At 38.0% G+C, this 22,313-nt stretch overlaps 1 protein-coding gene across 4 annotated transcripts; it reads left to right on the top strand.

Annotated features, from left to right (window-relative positions):
• The first annotated feature begins 94 nt into the window (after positions 1-94).
• kansl1a (KAT8 regulatory NSL complex subunit 1a) lies at positions 95-21,007 on the top strand. Of its 4 annotated transcripts, none has more exons than XM_052611019.1 (14): positions 95-244; positions 3,525-4,940; positions 14,447-14,588; positions 14,716-14,858; positions 15,070-15,205; positions 15,299-15,470; positions 16,435-16,620; positions 16,707-16,874; positions 17,573-17,703; positions 17,964-18,082; positions 18,304-18,361; positions 18,465-18,577; positions 18,657-18,915; positions 19,716-21,007. In XM_052611019.1, exons 2-14 carry the CDS (start codon positions 3,595-3,597, stop codon positions 19,866-19,868), a joined length of 3,126 nt encoding a protein of 1,041 aa, XP_052466979.1. In that variant the 5' UTR covers positions 95-244; positions 3,525-3,594; the 3' UTR covers positions 19,869-21,007. The 4 variants fall into 4 exon arrangements, with proteins under 4 accessions (XP_052466979.1, XP_052466978.1, XP_052466976.1 ...); XM_052611018.1 differs by having other exon boundaries at positions 100-248; positions 3,529-4,940; positions 15,073-15,205; XM_052611016.1 differs by having other exon boundaries at positions 100-248; positions 3,529-4,940.
• Positions 21,008-22,313: the final 1,306 nt, after the last annotated feature.

Genomic DNA, 22,313 nt, shown 5'->3' with positions numbered 1-22,313 from the left:
CTGAAGGGGACAGCAGCGGCGAGGTGTTGTCTAGTATCGCCCATTTCGTGATTCCGGAGCCGATAGCGAAAAGTGTTCCTGAAACCGGGGTGTTTTTCACGAAGCGGACACGGATATGGCAGAGACAGCGGGGTTGCTTTACCAAACGGCTTATTTCGTGCTTTGGTGACATTATTGTGCGATTGAAGCCAAAGGTCGGTGGAATAGTAGCCGACATTCCCTCGGATCGCGCGCTCGTCACGTGGTAGGTTCCTCCTTTTTCTTTGTTAGTGGACGATCTCGAGCAGCACCACTTATGTTACATAAACGTAATCTGAGTTTCCAGTTTTAACTTGGATTACCAGGAATTGTTGTATTTACAATCATTTCAGTGTGTAATTTTCTTAATGGGGGTTTGAAGGCTCACTTTAAATAGATTACTATCTAGTAATGTACTTTCTCATGCAATAAACTCACGCGCGCTTATTTATTAACGTAGGTTACTTCCCTCCCCATTTTAGCTATTATGGATGTAACGTTATATATCTTCTACATGTTTTGATCGACGTTACTTCTAGCAGCCTCATTTAGTCTCTAAGTTGCTACCTTATCAGTTTCAAACCGGTTCTGTTTCAAAGTGGTGGTTAAAATGACTTGCATAACGTAAGCAAGGCCATTTGAGAGCATGCTAAACATTTGTAATGCTCGCATTTACTGTATGAGGCTTGTAAGACATTCAGCAGCAATGCATTAAAACGCCATACGATGTGTATTTTTGAGCTTCTACGTCTAGCTTTCGAGTCTGAAGTGAGACGCTTCAGGAAGTGGTATGAATGTGGTCTGTTGAACATTCATATATGCATGTGAACGCGGAAAATTGCACAAGCGTGTTATTGTTGTAAGTAGCTAGGCATTGGTGTGTGAGATTTTATAAACGAATTTAACGTTATAATACTTATTATTGATCTGAAGCGTGTATTATACCGGTATTTCCTGTATTAAGTTCTCGTTTTTAGCTGTAATGCTGAGAAAACGCGCGATTATTTTATTTTACTTGACATGACCAGCGCTCTATATGCTTCTTTGTTAACCCTTAACCGGATTTGTCATGTTTAACGTTACTACTTTTACGTATTTTACAAACCCGTTAACTCTATGAGAAGAGTTTTATTGTTTCAAATAAATAAAATAAATATTATATTATTTGGTTGCTAGTTTAAATTATAGAACATTACTTTTGGAAATAAAAATCAGTGTGTTAAAAAAACAAACAAACAAAAAAGCGGTTATATTGTGGATAGAGCGAGTCGACCCATGATATCATCACGTGACCAGCCGCTTCCAAGTCATCCAGTTGACCGAGTTAACGCTAATAATAACCTGATTAGTTGAAGCCTATATTAAAATTATCCATAATTGTTATCCGATAAATTATAAATTTGCTAAATTTAACAATAGTATTTCACCCAATTGCTCCTTTTGCCTTCAGTATGAAAGAAACGATCACTCAATTGTTTTGGTTCTGTACTTACTGTAAAGTCTTCTGGATTGATTTTTCCAATTTTGTAAAAAAAAAAATTATATCCAAACTTTTGTATAACTCCCCAAAAATGTTGTTTTTTTGTTATTCTTTGAATTTAGACCATTTCACTGTACATTTATTATAAATGTATTGCTTTATCTTGCTAAAATTTTACATTCATAAGTGTACATTTTAAAAGAAAACTCCCTACTTTTTTATTTTTCAGGAAAGATATTGATTATTTTGAAACTCTTAATAATTCAATTGCATGTAAGACTCTTTCATGGTGTAAGTTTTATAAGCTAACATAGTTTGCTTTTGGAGTATTGTTTGTAACCCTCATTGTCTTTTGTTCTTACTTTGTCTTTGTAATAGTATTTGTTGTTCTTCTATTGCACAAAAATTCTAATAATAACCTGATTAATAAAATATTTACTTTATAAAGTGTTTTCACAAGGCGTTTCACAAAGAAATTAAAACAACCTCTTTTGTGTAAATTTGCTGCAGTTAATAAACAAATATCATATTTCACCATTGGTAGTACTGTGACAAATAACAGCTACCTTAATGTTAATTTATTGAGTTAGTTATTGAGTGTACATTTCATGCAAAACTGCTGGCAAGCAATGTGTCATCAGTAAAATATCTTCTGTCTGTGTGTCTTCATAATTCCAGTATAATTGCAGTGACATATTTTGATAGTTGTGAAATATTCTACAGCGGTGTTTGTTGGAGTCGAGGTATGGGTATTTGTAACGTCTACATGTACTTATGAAGAGATAGTCTCTTATCTGTTGAGGCCTAAAGGCATATCCCTAATTCCGTTGACACAGATGGTCCGCTGAGGTCAGAGGAGGAGGGGAAACTGAGAAGGCTTGCTCTTACATAAGCTTGAATAGAGTACGTCTTTCCATAATAACGACTATGGTAATGGTCCCTGCTCAGGTCAATGAGTTCTCATTCCCTTTTTTAACTTTGAGGTGAAGAGCTTTGTAGCAGAATATGTTCATATCCTAGAAATACTGATAACGCAGATTCCTGTGTGTGTCCACTCACTCTGTTATCAGTAGTTATCTTCTGATCTGTGTTGAGTTTTATTTATCCAGTGTATTGAGATTAAATAAGAGTCAGTATGGCATCGCTATTGACCTATTTATTTATTTTATGTACGTTATTGGGAACGATTTGTTGTGCCAAAGAGTTTCCCTCCCAAAACAATACCCCCCCCCTCAAAAACGAATCTTATTGGAGGCCTGCTGGCATGATTTTTGGAGGAGGATCAGGCAGAGATTGCAGTTGTGTTGCAGTTGTGTTTCATACTCATCATGAATGCTTCAAAAAAATGTGAAGCTCAACATGGGATGTTGTAAAAAAAAAAAAAAACTCTTTAAGATAAGAACACTCCTTAGACAATCCATTTGCAGTAATGAATAAAAAAGACCCGCTCATTGAATATCCTGTTTCAGGTTACACCAGAGCAATGCATATTCTCATCATCATCATACAGTGACTAAATAGCGTGTCTCACCAGCAACTTATTGTTAAAGTTTAATAAATAGGTTAGGAAAAAAAATCTTGTTGAAGGACTGCTGGCTTGAATTTTGGAGAAGCAATATCATAAAGACATTGCCGTTATGGTTAAGGCATTTTACTTTTCCAAATTTTGAGCCACAAAATAAGGTTTGCTAAAACTCTGGGTCTTGTAAAAAAACAAAACGAAACAAAAAAAAAACATTTAAGATAAGAAAACTCCTAGTCATAATGATCTTACACAATTCATGTGGATAAATGAATAAATAAGCCCCACCCTTTAGTCAAAAATATGAAGATTACAGAAGTGCAGAGGCTTGCAAACTGCTTGTCTGTGTGAGTGAAAATATTAGAAATGATGTGCACTAGTTTAAATGGCTTGTGTCTCCAGCAGGTTATTATTAGAGATTATTGAAAACTCCTGTTATTTGTTTTCACCTTCAAAATATTGTGTATATTTGCGGTCTCCTAAATCTTTTATTTTCCTTTGTAGCCAGGTTGTGTAGGTGGGCTGGAGTGAAGGTTTGGAGGTGCATGCTGCCGTGTCCATTCCTCGGCCCTGTATGGCTGCGATGGCGCCCGCTCTGACTGACGCCCCAGCCGAAGCCCGCCACATCCGCTTCAAACTTGCCTCTCCCTCATCCACCCTGTCCCCCGGCAGCACCGAGAACAACAGCAACGCCAGCAACATCCTCATCTCCGACTCGGTCTCGGACTCTGCCGGTAGCCACACCAACGGCAAGTGTCACATCAACGCCGACGACGGACAGAACTTCGCCCATTATCACAGCGTCAAGGGTCAGGAGCAGGACCCCCTGTCTAAAGCCCCGTCTCTGGGCAAGCTGGCACCTTACTTGTGCTCTGATGTCAAACCATTGCCCTCGTCCACCAAAGTCAAGGAGTCGCTGAAGCTGCAAGGTGTCCTCATCAAGCAGTCGGTGCTGAAGAGCCACGGCCTGCTGAGCAGCTCCATATTCCCAAGCGCTGCTGCAGGCGGTGACTTCCTGCTGCGCAAGCGCCACGCACTCGAGCTGACTGGAGGTCAACTGAAGAGTCTGGTCAACGGTAACGGAGCTGGAAGTACCATGGTGCCTGTGAACGGATTCTCCAAGAAAGTAGCCGTACCTAGTGCGGCCGTGGCTGAGAAAGGCAGCGTGGCCACAGTGAATGGAGACAGCAACCAGCCTTCCACCAATGAAGAAGCGTTGTTATCCGTGTCCTCGAAATCGGTCGGTACCTTTGCAACCGGTGGACAGAACGGTGATGTGAAGCCACAACAGAATTCGACACCGAGCATTCAAGGCGTGTCATCACACAGGGAGCTCACGGCTTTGTCTGAAAGCGCAGAAGTTAAAGCAGAACCGGAGAGTCCCGTCGGTGGAATGATTGTTGAAACAAACCGTGACAATGTCTTTGACTGTCCCTCATCCCTTAGCTCTTCCCCAGTCCAGGATGACTCCTCCCTTTCGACTCCTGACCTGGAGGCTCTGCTCTGGGACCGGGCTCAGCAGAGCCAACACAAGCAGACGGACATCGAAGGCCGCCTGCTGCGTCTTCGCAAGCGGCTGCAGGTGGTGCAGGCCAAGCAGGTGCAACGGCATTTCAAACAGCAACTCTCTGGTTTTCTGGACCGCACTCTGACCCCGACATCTAGCCGCAGGGCGGATCCAGGGGCGTGGAGAGGGTCTCGTGCTTCTGTGGGCACCCATGCACCTAACCTGAATCGGTTTCTGAAGGGTGGTAGAGTGGCTTCGGAGCTGGATCAACTGCATCTCAGTGGCACCACGCATTTGCGAGCGACGGAGGCTCAGTTTGACTCGGACGCCACGGAAAGCAGTTCGGGAGGAGAGAGCGACATCGAGGAGGAGGAGCTTACCAGGGCGGATGTTGAGCAGCGTCATGTTAAACTGTAAGTTTAGACTTCTCTCTGGCGTTGTATGCTTTATTTTTTCAGTAATTTGGCCCATTCAAACTCCAAGAAGTGAGATTTTTTTTTTCCGATAATTTGTTGCCTTTGGATGTAGATCACAATACGGAAGAAAAGATCAGTTGATCGGTTGAGTTGAACAACTTTAATATGAGCCCCCTATTTTGATAACTCTTATCATGCACGAAATGCATGTGTAGTGCATGTTTACACAGAAAATCTCTCCTACAACTCAAATGGAGCCTCATAAGTAATCGATATGAAACAGTATAGAATTAAACGGTTTCATATGAAGTGCATAGGAGAATATTGACATGTTGCTAATTGTGTTTCACTTTTATAAGCATAATTGCATAGTGCACGCAAATATTGTTGGTAAAATGAACCATTTTAACCCTAACCTAGCCTAATTGTTTTAAGTGAGTAATAAATTGGTTTTGTAATGTAGATGTTTCTTCCATTGTCCATCATCTTGAATTTTTCACTGAGCCCACGTCATCTTTCTTTCTGGGATTGTCTTTGGAGCGGAGCCTTTAGTCATGTCTCTGGACGTACTATACACTACACTCTTAAAAATACAGGTTCCTTATCAGCGTCTGTGGTTCCTGTTCACTGCAAGACTTTTTGGGGAACCCAGAATTGTTCTGTTTCATTAGCGTAAGACAACCTTTTGGAACCTTTTTAACGAAGCATGTTCTCTACCCTCAGGGCTCTAAACTGTGACTAAAACGGTTGCTTTAGTGTCCAATAATTATAAAAGTTTTTGCTGAGGTTACCACTGGTGACTATACGTATCTATTTACATTATAAATTAAAAAGAAAAGTGCATGTAATGCCTTGTTTCCTGATTGTTTTGGGATCACATCATTTGCTATGATCACGTATTAAACTGAGACGATGCACATGAAGGTTTGAGTGGAAAGAAAAGAGTTTCAAGCAGTCCTCATCTCTGACACACACCTGATAAACACAGCTCAGTTGTGCAGCGCGAGACAGATCGAAATAACGTTGACGTGAAGGTGCAGAAAAGCAGCGTCTATTTCGACGCTTGTAAGTCTGTTATAACGTGAACAAACTACAGCAGGTCAAGCTGTCAGCTTTATGGATATTGCCAATATCGTTAACAATTCTCGTTTATAATTATTAATAATATGGCTTTTTAACCTTAGTTCCCAGGTCATCTACAAAATGGATTAAAATGCTGATAAAGTCAAGAAAATATCTATGACAGTATGATTGAAATGTTAAAATGTAAAAAAATAAAATAAAATAAAGCACATGTATTCTGTGGCATCTAAAAAAATAATTTGGCACCTAAGTTTTTTCTTAATAGAGCCAATGGCTCCTTACTCGATTTATTCGTTTGGAGCCCTGACCCTGTAATATGTGAATTTTATAACTCTGAAGTGTTTTTGGTTAAGTGCATCATGCAAAGTACACTTTTTCTTTTTTGGAGTTTTCACTGTGAATACACTGCTCAACACACAGTGCAGAATGACGTTGAATAGCGCATGAGTGTGTGATTTTTGGATGCTCTTTCTGATAAAGTCTCATCATTGCTGTGGTGTAGCAGACTCATTATGTGTGCTGTTCACAGGAGCCCCAAGGGAGTGTGGGGCATGTTTGTGACTGTAGCCCTGTGTGTTCCTGCCCTGAACCTTGTAGAGAGTCACTGTTAATTTCCAGTCCGACCTTGTTTGTACAGTGAGATCATAGATCTCGTTGTCATAACGCAGTCTAGTTTAATGTCCTCCTCGACTGTGGTCTTATTTAAAAACTTCAGCAAGGTTAAATTTCCTGTTTTGCCCCTTAGGGAGAGTCTGATTCATTTTAGGTGAAAATAGAGAGGGTGGAACCGAGAGCCCTGATGTTTTGGTTAATATTAAAGAAAGTCAGAAGTAAACCACGGGTGATGGATAACAAAGCAGTTTTACTTTCATGCATCATTTTTGTTCCAACTTCCAGTTTTTTTTTTATTATTATTCAATAAATTTTTTTGTGCGTATACAGAGGGGAGGATAACAGTTTAAACATTGTGAGCTCTGCCTAACAGAAGCACATGCATTTCAGACTCCTTGTGTTCATTATATATGAAAACAGTCTGGTGCTCGAATCCTGTTGCTTTGGCATTTAGCCCAATTAGATTTAATTTTGTCATTTTAATATTCATGCATAAGTTGCTAGTTGCTGGAATTAGTTTTTTTTTTTTTTTAGGTTGATTTATTAGTGGAAGCAGTTTTAAAAGGAGCCATTTAGCAGTTTGCTGACTTGGCTTTGCACCTTTGACCTAAATGATCAGGCATCTGTGAATGCAGATTTTGGATTTCAAATTCGAGCGCTCTGTTTTTTTAAACCACATTATCACATGCTTGAATCCATTCAGGGTGTGTGCTTGCTGGCTGAACGCTGATGATGATCCTGCTCTAAACAAGTGTGTTTTCAGCCCAGTTTTGTCCTTTTGCGGTGCTCTCGGACTGATGTTTCTCAGCACATGTTTATGACATCACGCTGTGATGGTGGGGAAATTAGAGCAATCAGGAACTGCTGCTTGTTGACCTCTGACTGTAGTTAAATCTTGATGAATTTAAACTGTGTGCATCCCAGGACATTGATCCCAAACACCCTCACTCATTATTGGAGGCTTTTAATGGAACACAGCTGCTATGCAAATGGAAGATTTACCTTTACTGCAATTAAACACAAGTTAAATCCACCGAGAGTGACTTCTGGAGGAGTGCTTTAGAGAGAAGGGGGTTTAATGGTCTGTGCTCAAAAAGTGGCTTACAATTTTCCTTTTACGAGCATGTTGATATATAAATGCTGTAATGAATGTACTGTTCATGGTTCGTCCATGTTACTACATTAACTAATGGAATCTCCTTTTAAGGGTTAGTTCACCCTAAAATGAAAGTCTGGTCATCATTTTCTCACCCGCATTGCACTCTAAACCTGTATGACTGACTTTCTTCAGTGGAACATAAAATAAATAATTTTGAGAAATGTCTTTTTTGTCTATGCAGAGAAAGTCAGTGGTCACAAAAACTTCAAAATATCTTTGTGTGTGTTCCACAGAAGAAAGTCATACAGGTTTGCAATGGCATTTTCTGTAGAGAGTATAAACGGTTGTGAAAAGTTACCCCAAAATATTCTTGTCGAGAGATTCACACGTGTATGTGTGAAAACAACGAGCTAATCAGGAAGTGCCTTTTTTGATCTGATAAAGACAAGTATCAGTTTATTTGTTTGTGTTTGAGTGAGAAATATGAGCCAGATTATAAATGTATGGATAAAACTAATTTGGTCATTCATAACATCCCCAAATCTGCTGTTGACCTTTAACGGAAGCTGATGTATTTGGGTGTATTTGAGTATTTAGAAGTTTGGAAATCATCATAAATGCTTGTCATGTTGTCAGGACTTTCCAGATTTTCTTTCTTTCTCCCATTGAGCAGTCTTTCTTCACCATTGTCCTCTTATGTTCTTCCTCCTCCCATTTTCACTGTCTGAGCCGAGCCCACTCGTGTTATGTAACCGTTTTTCCTCTCTCACTCACTCAGATGTTTTCTTTCTTTTCGTCTTGCAGTCCTCCACCCCTTTTTCACCATCTTTCCCCCACAATTCCTCTGCATACCTCTGCCAAGCCTAACCACCTTGCATACCTCTCTATTTATCCTCTTTTTTTTCTCTCCATCCATCTGTTCCATTCTTGCTCTCGTCCTTGCTCGTGTTTGTGCGTCATGACTCGAGAGTTACAGCTGTGCTTTCGACTCACATCGAAAACACATGCATCATATTCCTGTGGATTCGTTATGATTCATGCATTTCCCCCTTGTTTACATTTACAAAAAAAATCCCAACATACAGAAAAATACCAAAAACAATTTTTACACTTGTTTTAAGTAATAATAAAAATATTAAACATTTAAATACTAATATTATTAAAATACAATAATAATTATGATTACTAAAATAAAAAGATTTCACTGTAAAATAAAAAAATATACGACTGTAAAATTAATTTACTAATAATTTTTCTAATCTTACAATCACTCATATTCATAGCTTAATTTATTTTTCAAATGTTAAACCGCCAAAGCTTCTTGATATGTGGTTTTCATTACAAATTTGGGAAGATTTAGATTAAAGCGACCCAAACTCAGAGCAGATGTGAAGACCGAGCCACTGAGACGATAATGAGCAAACACTGGCAGATAATGAGCTGCTCATGTGAAAACGAACACAGTGCTGCGGTTCACTTTGAAACATGCATTACACTAAGCCATATCATGATATCAGTTATAATTTGATTAATCACACACACAGCTCTGTTCTAAAATTTAGTTATTTGCTAATGCTAATAATGGAATCACTTGCAAGATGAGCACCCAATGAGGAGTCTGTAGTTTGTTCAAGTCTTATTAAAGGGCAAAGGCTTTATGCAGGCAGTAGACAAAAGAACATTTACTAGTAGCGATGCACTGGTTGACCGGCCATAAATCGGAACCGGTTTTTGCTTTTTTTTTCGGCCAATTTTTCCGGAAGTGTGCCCGAGTGAACAGACTGCATTGTTATCATTCGCTATCATGTCCTTTGTGTGGAAGTATTTGGAAATCTGTGCGAAGTCTGTGCACTGGAAGTGCAGAGCTACACATCTGAGGCACAGATAGCAGGAAGCGGACTGCACAAAATAAGAGCTCAACTTCTCACGTGTTGGATGAGAAACGAAATGGACTAAACCGTGACCAAACTGAATTTTTTATTTATTTTTTTGTATAGTAGAACTTGCATACATGTTTGAAAAGCCAGAAGTAAACGTCAGTTCTGTATAGGATGATTATTTTTATTTTACTTTAAAATTATATATACTGAATTTGATTTTAAAATCACCTGCTGTAGCACACCGCAGTGTTTTATTCATCCAATTAAAAAGATTTAGGGTAATGATTGACATCTATATTTTTTTACTTGAAACAATAGTTCTTTATTTTTCATTGGCTCAAGTAAAAAAATATAGATGTGAATCATTACCTTAATTTATTTTTTTTTTTTAATTGGATGAAAGAAACACTTTGTTTTATTCGCACCAACATTATTTGATTTTAACATTTTGGAATAATATTTATATAGCATACTTTGATTTATTCTCACTGGTAAAGACCTTGTTTTAAATTTAAAACCAAATTTAAAAACTAAAATGCTGATGCTGAATGTGTGTTGATTGTGTTGTTTGGATTGTAGAACTATGCAGTTGTTGCCTTTAATTTCACACGGTTACAGTTAATCTTTTAATTTAAGGCCAGTTCTATGTAGTTTCAACCCAATTCAAAAACAAAAGCTAAATGCTGATGTTTTTATCATCCAAGTTTGTATTGAATGTAGGCTAATTACTGTGCAGTTACTTTTGTTAATTTCAGATGGTTACGGTTATTGTTTTCAATAGCCAAAAGCCAGTTTGGCCTATTAAATACCAAATAAACATCTTGTTTATGCACACTTTCCTTCTTTCTTTTTTGTTGCTTAAATATAAAAAAATAATAATTTGGAAATCGTTATCGGAATCGGCCATGAAAAATCATGATTGTGCATCCCTATTTACTAGACACACTATCATATCATAGAGCTCCGTCCCTCCCTGTTATAATTGCTTTCATTTTCTTTTTAACCTAAAGAACTGGCAGTTTAACTCTTAATCTATATGAGTAGAAAATAACAGGCCGGGCTCCATATAAAACAGTTTGTTAAGCCAGCGTGTCAGTCGGCTGGTATTTATCTGTGTTTTGGTTCTTCCACCGTCTCACAGTCTGAAAGCCAAGAACAAAGGCAGCAGAGCATTTATGCTAAACGACTCTGTCTTTGTACTCGCTCCATCAGCCCAATGTGATTTATGAAACACAATTAGGAGATGATTCACTTCACAGCAGGCACAGTAAGGGTGGGCGACTCTTTTGTTGGCGTTCTTCTCTTCGTCCAAACGCACACGTGCACGTATGGAAGAGTACATGGACAAATTACAACAATTAAAGGGATAGTTCACCCAAAATGTGAATTCTGTTATCATTTACACACCCTCAAATCTGTATGAATTACTTTAATTTGTTGAAGACAAAAGAAGATATTTAGAAGAATGTTGATAACAGTTGGTGGTAGCCATTGACTTTCATATTATAAAAAAAAAATACTGTGGAATTCAGTGGCTAACATCAACTGTTTTTTATCAGCGTTTGGAACAACTTGAGTTGTTTAAATTTTTGGGCGAATTATCCCTTAAAGCAGTTGTTACATAGAGAATATAGTCGCTAACATTTTTGCAAGCTCAAAATCTAGTGTGCACGTGGCTTAAATAGGCTGATGTAAGCTAGCATGAATAATTTGGTCACTTTATTTGGAGCAGGATCCAGTGGCACGCTCTCTAGGCTCTTGATGTTTCACTACATGCAAGTGATAATATACAGTTAATCAAGCTTTATCACAAAGTAAATGTGACCCTCTTACTGTACCATATCCCATTATACAACTACTTGTTGAATAATTAACTAGGCCAAAATAAATGTTGATTAGAGTTCAAATTAATGTATTACCACCAGTAGGGTTGCAAAGGGGTGGACATTTTCCAGAAACTTTGCACAGGGAACTGCATCTGGGGAATTGTGGAAATATTCAAAATTTACCAGGAATTTATGGCAATTTACAGGAAATTTATAAAACTATCATATACAAACATATAAACATTTTGTTTGATCATAGGGTCACATGCATGCAAACTAATACAAAATAAAATAAATAAATAAAAAACATTTTTTGGCGAAGTCTGTGATGCTTTTTTTCAGGATTTATTAATGTTTAATGAGTGAACAGTGTACATTCAAAATAAAAATATTTAAACAAACAAATATAAGTCTTTAATTTTTATTATTTAACACATCCTTGTTGAATAAAAGTATTAATTTGTTTCAGAAAAAGCTAATAAAATACTGACCCCAAATTTTTTGAATGGTAGTGTATTAAAAAAGGATTTCTAACGTAAACGCTTTTCTTTTCTCAACTCTTTATTCTTCAAAGAAAAGAAAAAAAAAGAATTAAACAGCACAACTGTTTCCAAAATATAAGATCATAAAAAAGCATATTAGAATTGATTTAAGCATATTAGAATGATTTCTGAAGATTCATGTGACGCAGAAGACTGGAGTAATGATGTGCAAAATTAAGTTTTGCATCACAGAAAAAACATAACATTTTATTAAAACAGAAAAACATTATTTGAAATTATAATATAACTATATAACTATAACAAATATAACTATTTTGTTTTGTAGTTTTGATCAAATAAATGAAGGATTGATGAGCAAAACATATGCAATGTTTAAAACATAAAAATAGTAATGTTTCCAAACTTTGACTAGTACTACTAGCTAGCTACTGTATAAACAGTTTGTATTTACTAGTTAAACTTGGATCCCATGTATCAAATATATTTAAAATACCAAAATTTAGATGTTGTATTTGGGCTCAAATGTAGCAAGTGTGTCTTCAGAGAAACTGCAGAGGAATACTTCTCTACGGCTAATTCACACGCACTTCTGAAGCTTGGTGCTAACGCGACCATCTTAGTGACAACAGCCAATCACATTAGTTTTTTGGTGTTGCATGAACGTGATTGGCTAGCGTCTGAGCTAGAGTATTTGCATAATAAGGTAATCTGATTGGAGGACGCCTGCATTGGCGCTTGAAAAGTTGACGTCATCTCCGTTCAAAGTAACGAGAGGCGTTGACGCCGACGCCCCGTGTGAATGGGCCGAGTGTGAGAAGTGGAGTGTGTGTTTCGGGGGAGGGTCATTTTTAGACTTCCGTTTTATTATCTCAGCTAAATGTTTGTTCAGTCAGTGTGTTTGTTTTTTCAGTGGTAAAGCTTAATTTAGTTGCAAACTATATCACACACAGCACAAGGAATACAAATGTTTTGTAATATTCATGTAATTTAAATTAACTCTCACCAAGATGGACATGTTTTTATATTGTGTGCATGATTCAAGAAATTATCTTTCATGTTATGGAGGACAGCACCCTGCCTTAAACAGTGTGCTGTGTGCATGTGATTGAGCAATGTGAAATTGCATTAAATCAGGTTGTTTTAACCAAGATTATGCTGCAAGATTTCTTTCCCAACTGCATTTAAGTCTCCAGTTCCTGCAATTTAATTTATTTTTTTAGTTTATTCCCATTAATTCCCATGGAAAGTTTCCCGTCTTGAAAATTCCCGGAATTTTGCAACCCTAATTACCAGTCAGAACAAAGTATTCCAGTCAGTGAGCAACGTAATAATCTTGAATATCCCATGTGTGATGGAGGTTCATAGGGCTCCGTGGTGCACATGTAAATTCCCCCCGATTTATCTCGTCACAGACAGTTGCTGGGATCCACGTGGGCAAACGTGAGTGGCTGCGTGTGAGGGCGTGCTCCGTGTGTATTCTGAGGCACGACGCTGTGGGAGTGTACTGAGAGGAACTTTGCCATGAGATGGGGGTGTGCTTTTGTGTAGGGTGTACCGCTCACACTACAGGAGGGTGTTTATCTGATAAACCAGTACGGACAACCAGTTTAACGTTTGTAGTCACAACACCAGCCCACCACACAAAAATACAACTTGCACTGCAAACGTTTTTGTTAATTAGAAATAAAATGTTATTCATACAGAGAAAAGCAGTTATAGCGCTTGACTAAACATCTTGTACTTGTAGCTTGAATAAGAATCATTGTCATACAGTGAAGACTAGGCGATGTTTTATTTTGCGTTTAATTATTATAATCAGTTTCTGTAGTATTTTTAGCTTCTCTAGTCGATTCTTTATTTCACTTGTATATTTGTTCTGTTGCTTGTAATAAGTTATTTTATTATTGACTATTTGTGTGTCTTTTTTTACTCTAGTATTGTGTGGAATGTGAAATTGTGAAATCTCGATGTTGTCTAAGATTTTGGCATTGTAACAACCTTATTCCAGCAAAAACAACTGCGGTATATTGTGCTTCAGTGTTCTGACAAAATGATTCATATTCATGTTTTGGTCATATCGCCCACCTCCTAGATATACTTTCCCTTTCCTGCCTTCTCTTGGTTGCAAAAGAAGTTAAAAAGGAAGTTTCAAATCAAGCTGAAACGCTTTATTTTGTGAGACTGTTATATTAGGACTACTGACTGTATTTAACTGAATCGATTCATAATGTGGAGTCTGTAAGTGATGTGTAAAAATGAGTTTCTGTACTGAATGTTTAATGTGATAAACTCTTCTTATTACAGTCAAGATGACTGATTTCTTTTGTAATCTGGACCATCAGGGCTGGAAAAGTCTGAAAGAAAAATCCTGAGGGTTTCCTGTTTATTTTTACTGTCGTCACAGGCAGTTTTTACTTGAAGTAATCTGAACTAAATGGACAACTAAATGTCTAACTTGATTAAAACATGTTTAACTGGATTGTTCTCTTTTCTCTCTCAGATGGAGAAGAGCAGAAGGGCGCTTCGCCAGAGAAAGAGCCACAATCATCAGTCACTGGACATGGCTTCAGGCTCAGATATCAGACCTGGAGTACCGCATCCGACAGCAGGTCGACATCTACCGCCAGCTGCGTGCAAGCAAGGTCCGTAGAGCCGCGATATATCTACTGTGTTTGTGGTTTAAGACAAAAACCACATCCAGGTTCAGCACTGTTCAGAATCTGGAATTATTTGACTGTATATAAAGTTTTTTTTGCATGCTCTCTGCAGGGTCATGTTGAGCTGGGAGACTCCGCCTCTTCCTGTCAGAGAACCGAGACTAACGAGAATGTCCTAACCTCAACAACATCCCAGAATTTCACAGAATCCCAGTCTCGTTTGACAGACACATCCGAGAATGACATCTCCATTAGGTTTGGAAAAATCTAATATTGTGTCGCCATAAATAAGTTGTTACCGTTTGCAAACATTAGAATAACAAGTATATAAAGTATAAAATACAGTCAACCGGCCATTATTGCAAAATGAACTTAGGCTGAATGCAGTGGGGTCTTGTATCCGCATGGATTCATATTATCCATTGGTTTTGCAAAAACTGCACGTTACATTGTTTTCTTATTTCAGTAGCGTGGCAGAAATGTCCGACACATGCCCATCAAATCTTGACCGTAGCTGTACGTCTGCACGAACTCGCCCACTGCTGACCTGCAGGAGACGCCGTCTTGTCCACCCGAACACTGTTCACAATCTCAATGGCAAGGTGCGTTTATTAGTATGAATGTATCAGTATTCCAGGAGCACATTTTTTGCTGGTTTTGAAGTGTTTCTAAAGTGTGTTTCCTTCTTTTATCAGGTTCAGAGAGTGTCGTCTTCTCCTTCATGTGTGTGTGAGGTCAATGGCTCATGTGTCATGTGTGGCGGTGCTCCTCCCCTCTCCAAACCAGACTTACCATTGGATCGCCCTCTCCTGGAGAGAGTCGCACATCAGGACCGCAGCATCCACCCCGTTCTGTCCATGCAGTCGGGTGAGACGCACATACACCGTCAGATACAATCAGAGCTAACAACTATCTTCACAATAGATTTTGTTACAAATATACAGTGTGATATGTTTATATGTACTTATATATATAATGGTTTTACTATATCAGGTGATTTTTAAAAAGTGTGTATATGTATGTTCCTAAAAACATTTTATTAAAGTTATTTTAGAATTTCATATATCTATATATAGGGCTCTGCAATAAAATGATACCTGCGTTAATTGCTTTAAATATTTTGAACGCGTTAAACGAAAAAAAAAAAAAAAGTATAGTTTTTCAAACAAACACCTCGAAACCATATGGATACATTTTTACCATGCTATATAGGTTTTAACTGTGGTTATCATGATCTAAATGTATGCTGCTATGGAAGACCAATGGTTCATTTGAATAAAACTGGTACTAAATGTCACCATTTAAAAATGAGGTAGTTACTATACAGATAAATATAAATTTACCTCTGCATTCTATCTCGAGCTTCTGTCAAATGTGTGTTTCTAAGAAACAAAAAATGTATTGTATGTTATTAATACTGCAGCCTGCACTCTAAACTGTGCTAAAGAGACACGTAATCACAAACCTGTTTCATGATTTGGTAAGGAAAATGACTAGAAAAGTGTGAAGTGTTTGTAACGTTCTGACCCTAAAGAGTAGTTTTAAGCCACAATTAATGGTCTGGTTCCTACAATTCTGCAAAAATCTGCCTTTGAATTTGAAATAAAGAAAGATATTAAATTTATTATGTTAATCATCATGTTGACTGATTTCTTTGCCATATTGACCAGCCCCATTTATATATATTATATATATAAATTTGCAAATTAAAAAGAAAGTCACAGATTATCAGTTTCATTGATTCGTTGTCCCAGTCCTAGATTTGTTAACATTTCTAAAATTGTAGTGATTCATCCTAAAAGATTTTCTCTGTCCTTCTCTGGTCTCTCAGATGTGGCTCTCAGCTTACAGTTGAAGAAGGTTCTGAAGTCTCATTGGCAGACTCGTCCGTTTAACCGGATCAAACCAGTCAAGAAGATGTCTCTCAAACACAAGCTCTCCATCACACAATCATCATCCTCCTCCTTCCTCTCCAAACACAAATTCAGACTATCAAACCCTCATGCGGCTGCAGTCCGTAAGTACACACACATTGATACTCACAGCCACTGACTGAGACAGAGTGACTGAATTCATTCATTTTTAATTCTTTCTCTTTGTCAGGATTGGCCCGTCACAAGAGCAGGTTGGAGAGGCTGCACAGGCAACAGGTGGACAACGTCTCATGTGTCCCGAAAGCAGACACACTCACACCCTGCCGGCCGGATCGTGTGCTGGACCGGAGTCACAGCAGGAAGAGGGTCAGAGAGCATTCACTGGACAGAGCAGACTGTGAGTGCACTGCTTTCCATGCATACATGACCCTGAATATGTCTTAAACGGACCTTCCTAATGATACTTTTGGCTAATTACTGACAGCAGCATAAAATAAAACATGCAACCCTAAAATGTCACTCCAGTAGAAATGGGGAGCACCCAGAGTTGGAAATTAATGGGGCATATACATTCAAGATATGTGGGCAAATAATGTCCCTGCACAATTAAACTAAAACATTTCAGACCATTGTGATTAAATTCAAATGTGAAAATGACTAAGAAGTGTGTAAGAAATCTAATGATTTATTTTTATGCATTGCTGAGCATAATAACCAATCACAGATGTATCTTTTGAGTGCATGAATGGACAATCAAATCATTATTTTTGTGTAATCTGTTAATTAGCAGTAGTAATAATCAATGTTACAGTATCAAGGGCAATAAATGACAATAATATATATATTTTTCATAATATTGCAGTTCCTATTAATTACAATAACCATTATTAATTATGTAATCCATAAAAATTGTTCTTACAAATGTAAAGAATCCCTCTTTAAATCAAATTCCAGGGAGAAAATATGGTCTCTTAATGGAAAAGATTATTTTGACCTTGATCTGGACAGCTCAGTGAGACCAACACAATGTTTTGAAATAAAATGGGAGTCATATATATTTTTCCCATTTTTTTTTTCCCCCCTCTTCTCATATAGCACTGAAAGTGGTGATGGATGCAGGCAGTCCGTGTCCTTCTCTGTCCAGCCTTCACTCCTCCAACACCAGTCCCCTGACCAGACAGCTCTCGCTCCCCGTTGAGAGCAGCACTCCTCTGGGAAACAGCGTGGTATGTTCATCATTTTCTTTCCATTAGGTTTGATCTAAGCCTAGAGCGCTCTGACATGTGGCACAGTTAAACTTTGAGCGACTTGACTTTTAATCTCAGCTCCTCACAGTCCTTTCCCATTTTGCGTTCTATCCACTCGCAAGTTTGTCTAATAATGGCAACTTTAAACAGATTTCAAAGTCAGAATAGGCTTTTGGCTTTTTTAATAGCTCATGTGTTCACTTTTCATTCATGACTGGTATTTTCGTTGTTTTATACAGCCGATCCGGAGAAGAAGAGGCGAGAGTCCGTTTGATATCAACAACATCGTCATTCCCATGTCAGTGGCTGCCACCGCCAGAGTAGAGAAACTTCAGTACAAGGAAATTCTCACACCGAGGTGCATCTCCAAGTCTAAATCCAGTCCAGTCTAAGTCCGTTTGGGCCTCGAAATAAAATAGCTGTTTTTCCTTTTTGAGAATGAGCTCCATATTCTAACTATATCAGACTATATGGTCCATAAAATCCTGAAAAAACACATTCCAACTTAGATTTTTTTTAAAATATTTTGTCTAAAGGTTTAATAAACTGTTGCATTTTAAATATATCTGCTCTGTTCAGATGGAGGGAAGTGGACATTTTAGCCAAACCTCTGGCAGAGGAAGACAATAACATTCCGGTATAACAGCCTTCTATTTTTTCCTCCACTCATTTCTCATATATTCCAGTTCATCTCTTGTCGATCCTTATTAGTGATGTGTGCTAATGATTGATCTGTGTAGGTGGAGGACCTGTCAGATGCCACGTTCACTAAACTCCACCAGCCGTTAGAGGATCATGAGCGCTCTCGCTGGCGATGGACGGCTCTCGCACCCGGCAAGAGGAGAGGCAGCAGGTACCTACCCTGCTTGATCTTACCAGACAAAGTTTTTTCTGTTTTGTGAGTTTATAGTTAACCATTTGTCGTTCCTCAGGTCCTATAAATCCCTGGACGGGCGAACGACACCATCGATGGTGGGAACGAATCCTTCGACGCCTCAGCCCTCATCCCCAGACGCAAGTCACTTCCACCTCCTGCAGGACTACGGGCCGGTGCCGTCACCCCTGAGCCCACCGAGCCCTGACACACCGTGCTCCCGCGACGCACACACACCTCACACCAGAGACACACACAGACTGCTGTACAGCGAAGACACGTGCGGATCCACTTCAGACTGCACCTTTGAGGAGACGGTAACCATCTCCTGCCATTTTCATGATCAACATCCCGCTCATTTTCTCCACCGTTTTATTTTACATTCTGCTTTTTAAAGAGCTGTAATGTAATGCAAACTGTTATATTGCCAGCTGCAGTATTTTGGGAAAAGCGCTTATCTTTGTCGAGTTCATCTCATTGGCACTGTTGTAGCTTATTCTATTAACTAATATTTTTACCTTCAGCTAACATTTTATATTGGGTATGAAAAGTCAAAGTCAAAAGTTTGGGGTCGGTTTTGAAGAGTCTCTTCAAAAATATAGTAAAAACTGTAATCTTATGAAATATGGTGATAATTCAAAATACATATTTTTTTTTTTTTTTTTTTATGGAATTTATTCAGCACATCAATACTCATCTTCAGTGTCACATGATCTTTCAGAAATCATTCTAATATTCATTGATGCTGAATTATTCATAAAAGTTATTATTTTCAATGTTGAAGACCGTTTGTGCTGATTAATATTTTGTTAACTGATCATTTATTCAGGATTCTCAAAGTTCAAAAGAAAAGCTTTTATTTGACATTTCGTTTTATTATAACGATGTCTTTACTGTCACTTTTGATCAATTTACTGACCCTAAAAACTCTGAACAGTAGTATATTTTGTTATATGTATATTTAAAATGAATTGTTTTGTTGTTAATGTGAGTTCAAAACTGAACCCTTATGTTTTATTTTTTAAATGCCTATGGAGAAAATGAATGGGCAAAATATGTACATCTGATTTCTTTAATACAAATGCTATTCTTAATATCCTGTATGTTTTCCTGACAGATGGTCCAGCCCTGGGAGCCCAGGAGTTTTCCTTTGTCTGAGGATCCGATAGTGGAGCCCGAGACGGACACGGATCCACTGAGCTTTCCCACAGACCTCCGAGTCGACGCCCACTGCAGGGCGGAGTCAGAGAGCGACGCTTCCTCACCGTGATGATGAAGAACTGATTAACTAACAGGAACGACCTTAAAACCACACCTCCTATGGCATTAATTGAGAAAAAACTCATACTAATCCAAAAAAAAAAAAAAAAAAAAAAAAACAGATTCTGTCGGGACTTCTGTTGTTTGATATTCAAACATCAGCCAGTTATTTTCACAGTTTTTAGTGAATATTACCGAACATAGAAAGCTAAACCTGTCTTCTAAAACTCTTTTCTCAAAAGAAAAATGTAAACAAGATGTATGAAAGTTGTTTCCAGATGTTTTCATAGTCGGCTAAATGTATCATTGGGACTTAGTGTGGTATTCTAACCTGTCAGGTGAACACTATGTAGTGCACTGTGTAGCAGACTTAAGAGGGCTTGACCAAAGGGTGCCTCTCTGCTGACTTATATATGTATGCTTGTGTTGTGAAGTGACAAACCAAAACCTGACAAAAGTAATTGTCTGCATTATTTTTGGTTGATGGTCACGTACCAAGCAGAGATCTTCTCCTCAGTTAAAAAGCACTTCACAGGGCGCCAATATCTTGCTCTCTTCCTTGATCCTCCCTTTTCGGTTTCTTTTTAATTACCACCAGCATATGGATTATTGCTATGCTGATGTTCATGACATCATGTATCACGTTACTGGAGAAATTGCAATTTCCGCCAAACGAAGCCTTTAGTGCACAGTAGTTTAGCTCTCACACTTAGGCCCTTACATGTTCCAGGCTTTTTCTACATCATCTGTTGAGATTGTACTTTGTATTCCTTCTTAAAGGAGCCAGATGTTTCACACACACCTGCCCTTCTCAGGTTATGCAGTTGTATGGAAACTTGTGTTAACAAGGCATCTGTTTTTCCTTCACTTTGTCAGTGTGACCCCATATTAGTGTTCTTATTCAGCTCTGTCGCCCCTTCGAGAATCTACTTGCTATGCAACTCAACGTTATTTTTGTGGCCCTGTCCTTTTCTTTTTCATACAATCACAATGTCTTTTTTTATTTCTTTGATGTGACTTTCGCTTCATAGCTGTTTGAGACAGGTTTCATTGTAATTCAGACTGTTTCAGATGTTAAATCATTTGCAGAAAAAAAAAGAAAAAGAAAAAACTTTTGTAAATAGTACCATTAAAACAAATCAAACTCCATTCATAATTGTATGTCTCATCACTCATCACATCAACAACAACAAACCATATTGCTTCTGTAATGTAATGTTTCTGACACATCTTCTACATTGGAAGCAAGTGTAAAAACGCATGCCTCTTCTTGGCTTGTGTTACTCCTGACAGCAAGGTAAATTATTTTCAGTGGTCACTGATGCACCTGGTGCAGACATGTATGATGTGAGAGAATTTGCATTTTCAGCTATGAAGAACATGGCAGGACTTGATTTTATACATCAGGAGAAAATTAGAGCATGAAGAGGTTGCATAGGAGTATGGAGCCACACCTGAATGCTTGCAAATTATGATGGAGGACCACAGGCGTATTCACAGCCAGAACATTAACTATAAATATTTGATTATTGTTCTAATTCTATGAGAACAGCCAATACCACTATTCTCATAGAAGGAGTGAAAAAAACACTTGACAGCCAATCAGAATCCACCAGATGTTCAAGAGCTCAAGCATGTAAAGCATTAGATGACGAAAATGGCAGAGCGCTAATAAAATAAACAATGATATATTGAATTGGTGTGGATGTGGATAATAAATATTATCTTATAAATATAAATATTATCTTATAATAGATAATAAATTATCTTTATAGTTATAAATATTGGTATAAATGGCTTTAGTACTTAACACCTGAAACACTGCAAACACAGTGTTGAGAAGACTTTCTGACTGATTGCCATTTAAATTCCTCTATTTGTTGACATTTACTCATTGACAAGATTTTTACGCTGTCAAGGCTGTTTTTCCTGAAAAACATGTTCTCTTTCAAACTGTACACTATGGGGAACTCCCCAGGCATGATAGACTATGCACCAATCACACCATATTTGTCCACAGGGCACACCAATCACAGCTCATGACCAGGAACCCACCCCCTTATATACAGTATTGTTCAAAATAATAGCAGCACAATGTGACTAACCAGAATAATCAAGGTTTTTAGTATATTTTTTATTGCTACGTGGCAAACAAGTTACCAGTAGGTTCAGTAGATTGTCAGAAAACAAACAAGACCCAGCATTCATGATATGCACGCTCTTAAGGCTGTGCAATTGGGCAATTAGTTGAAAGGGGTGTGTTCAAAAAAATAGCAGTGTCTACCTTTGACTGTACAAACTCAAAACTATTTTGTACAAACATTTTTTTTTTCTGGGATTTAGCAATCCTGTGAATCACTAAACTAATATTTAGTTGTATGACCACAGTTTTTTAAAACTGCTTGACATCTGTGTGGCATGGAGTCAACCAACTTGTGGCACCTCTCAGCTGTTA

Source organism: Carassius gibelio, chromosome A12 (assembly GCF_023724105.1).
Source record: "Carassius gibelio isolate Cgi1373 ecotype wild population from Czech Republic chromosome A12, carGib1.2-hapl.c, whole genome shotgun sequence".
NCBI lineage: Eukaryota > Metazoa > Chordata > Actinopteri > Cypriniformes > Cyprinidae > Carassius > Carassius gibelio.
The sequence above is the reverse complement of the archived record's forward strand: the minus strand, read 5'-3'. Positions and strand labels throughout refer to the sequence as shown.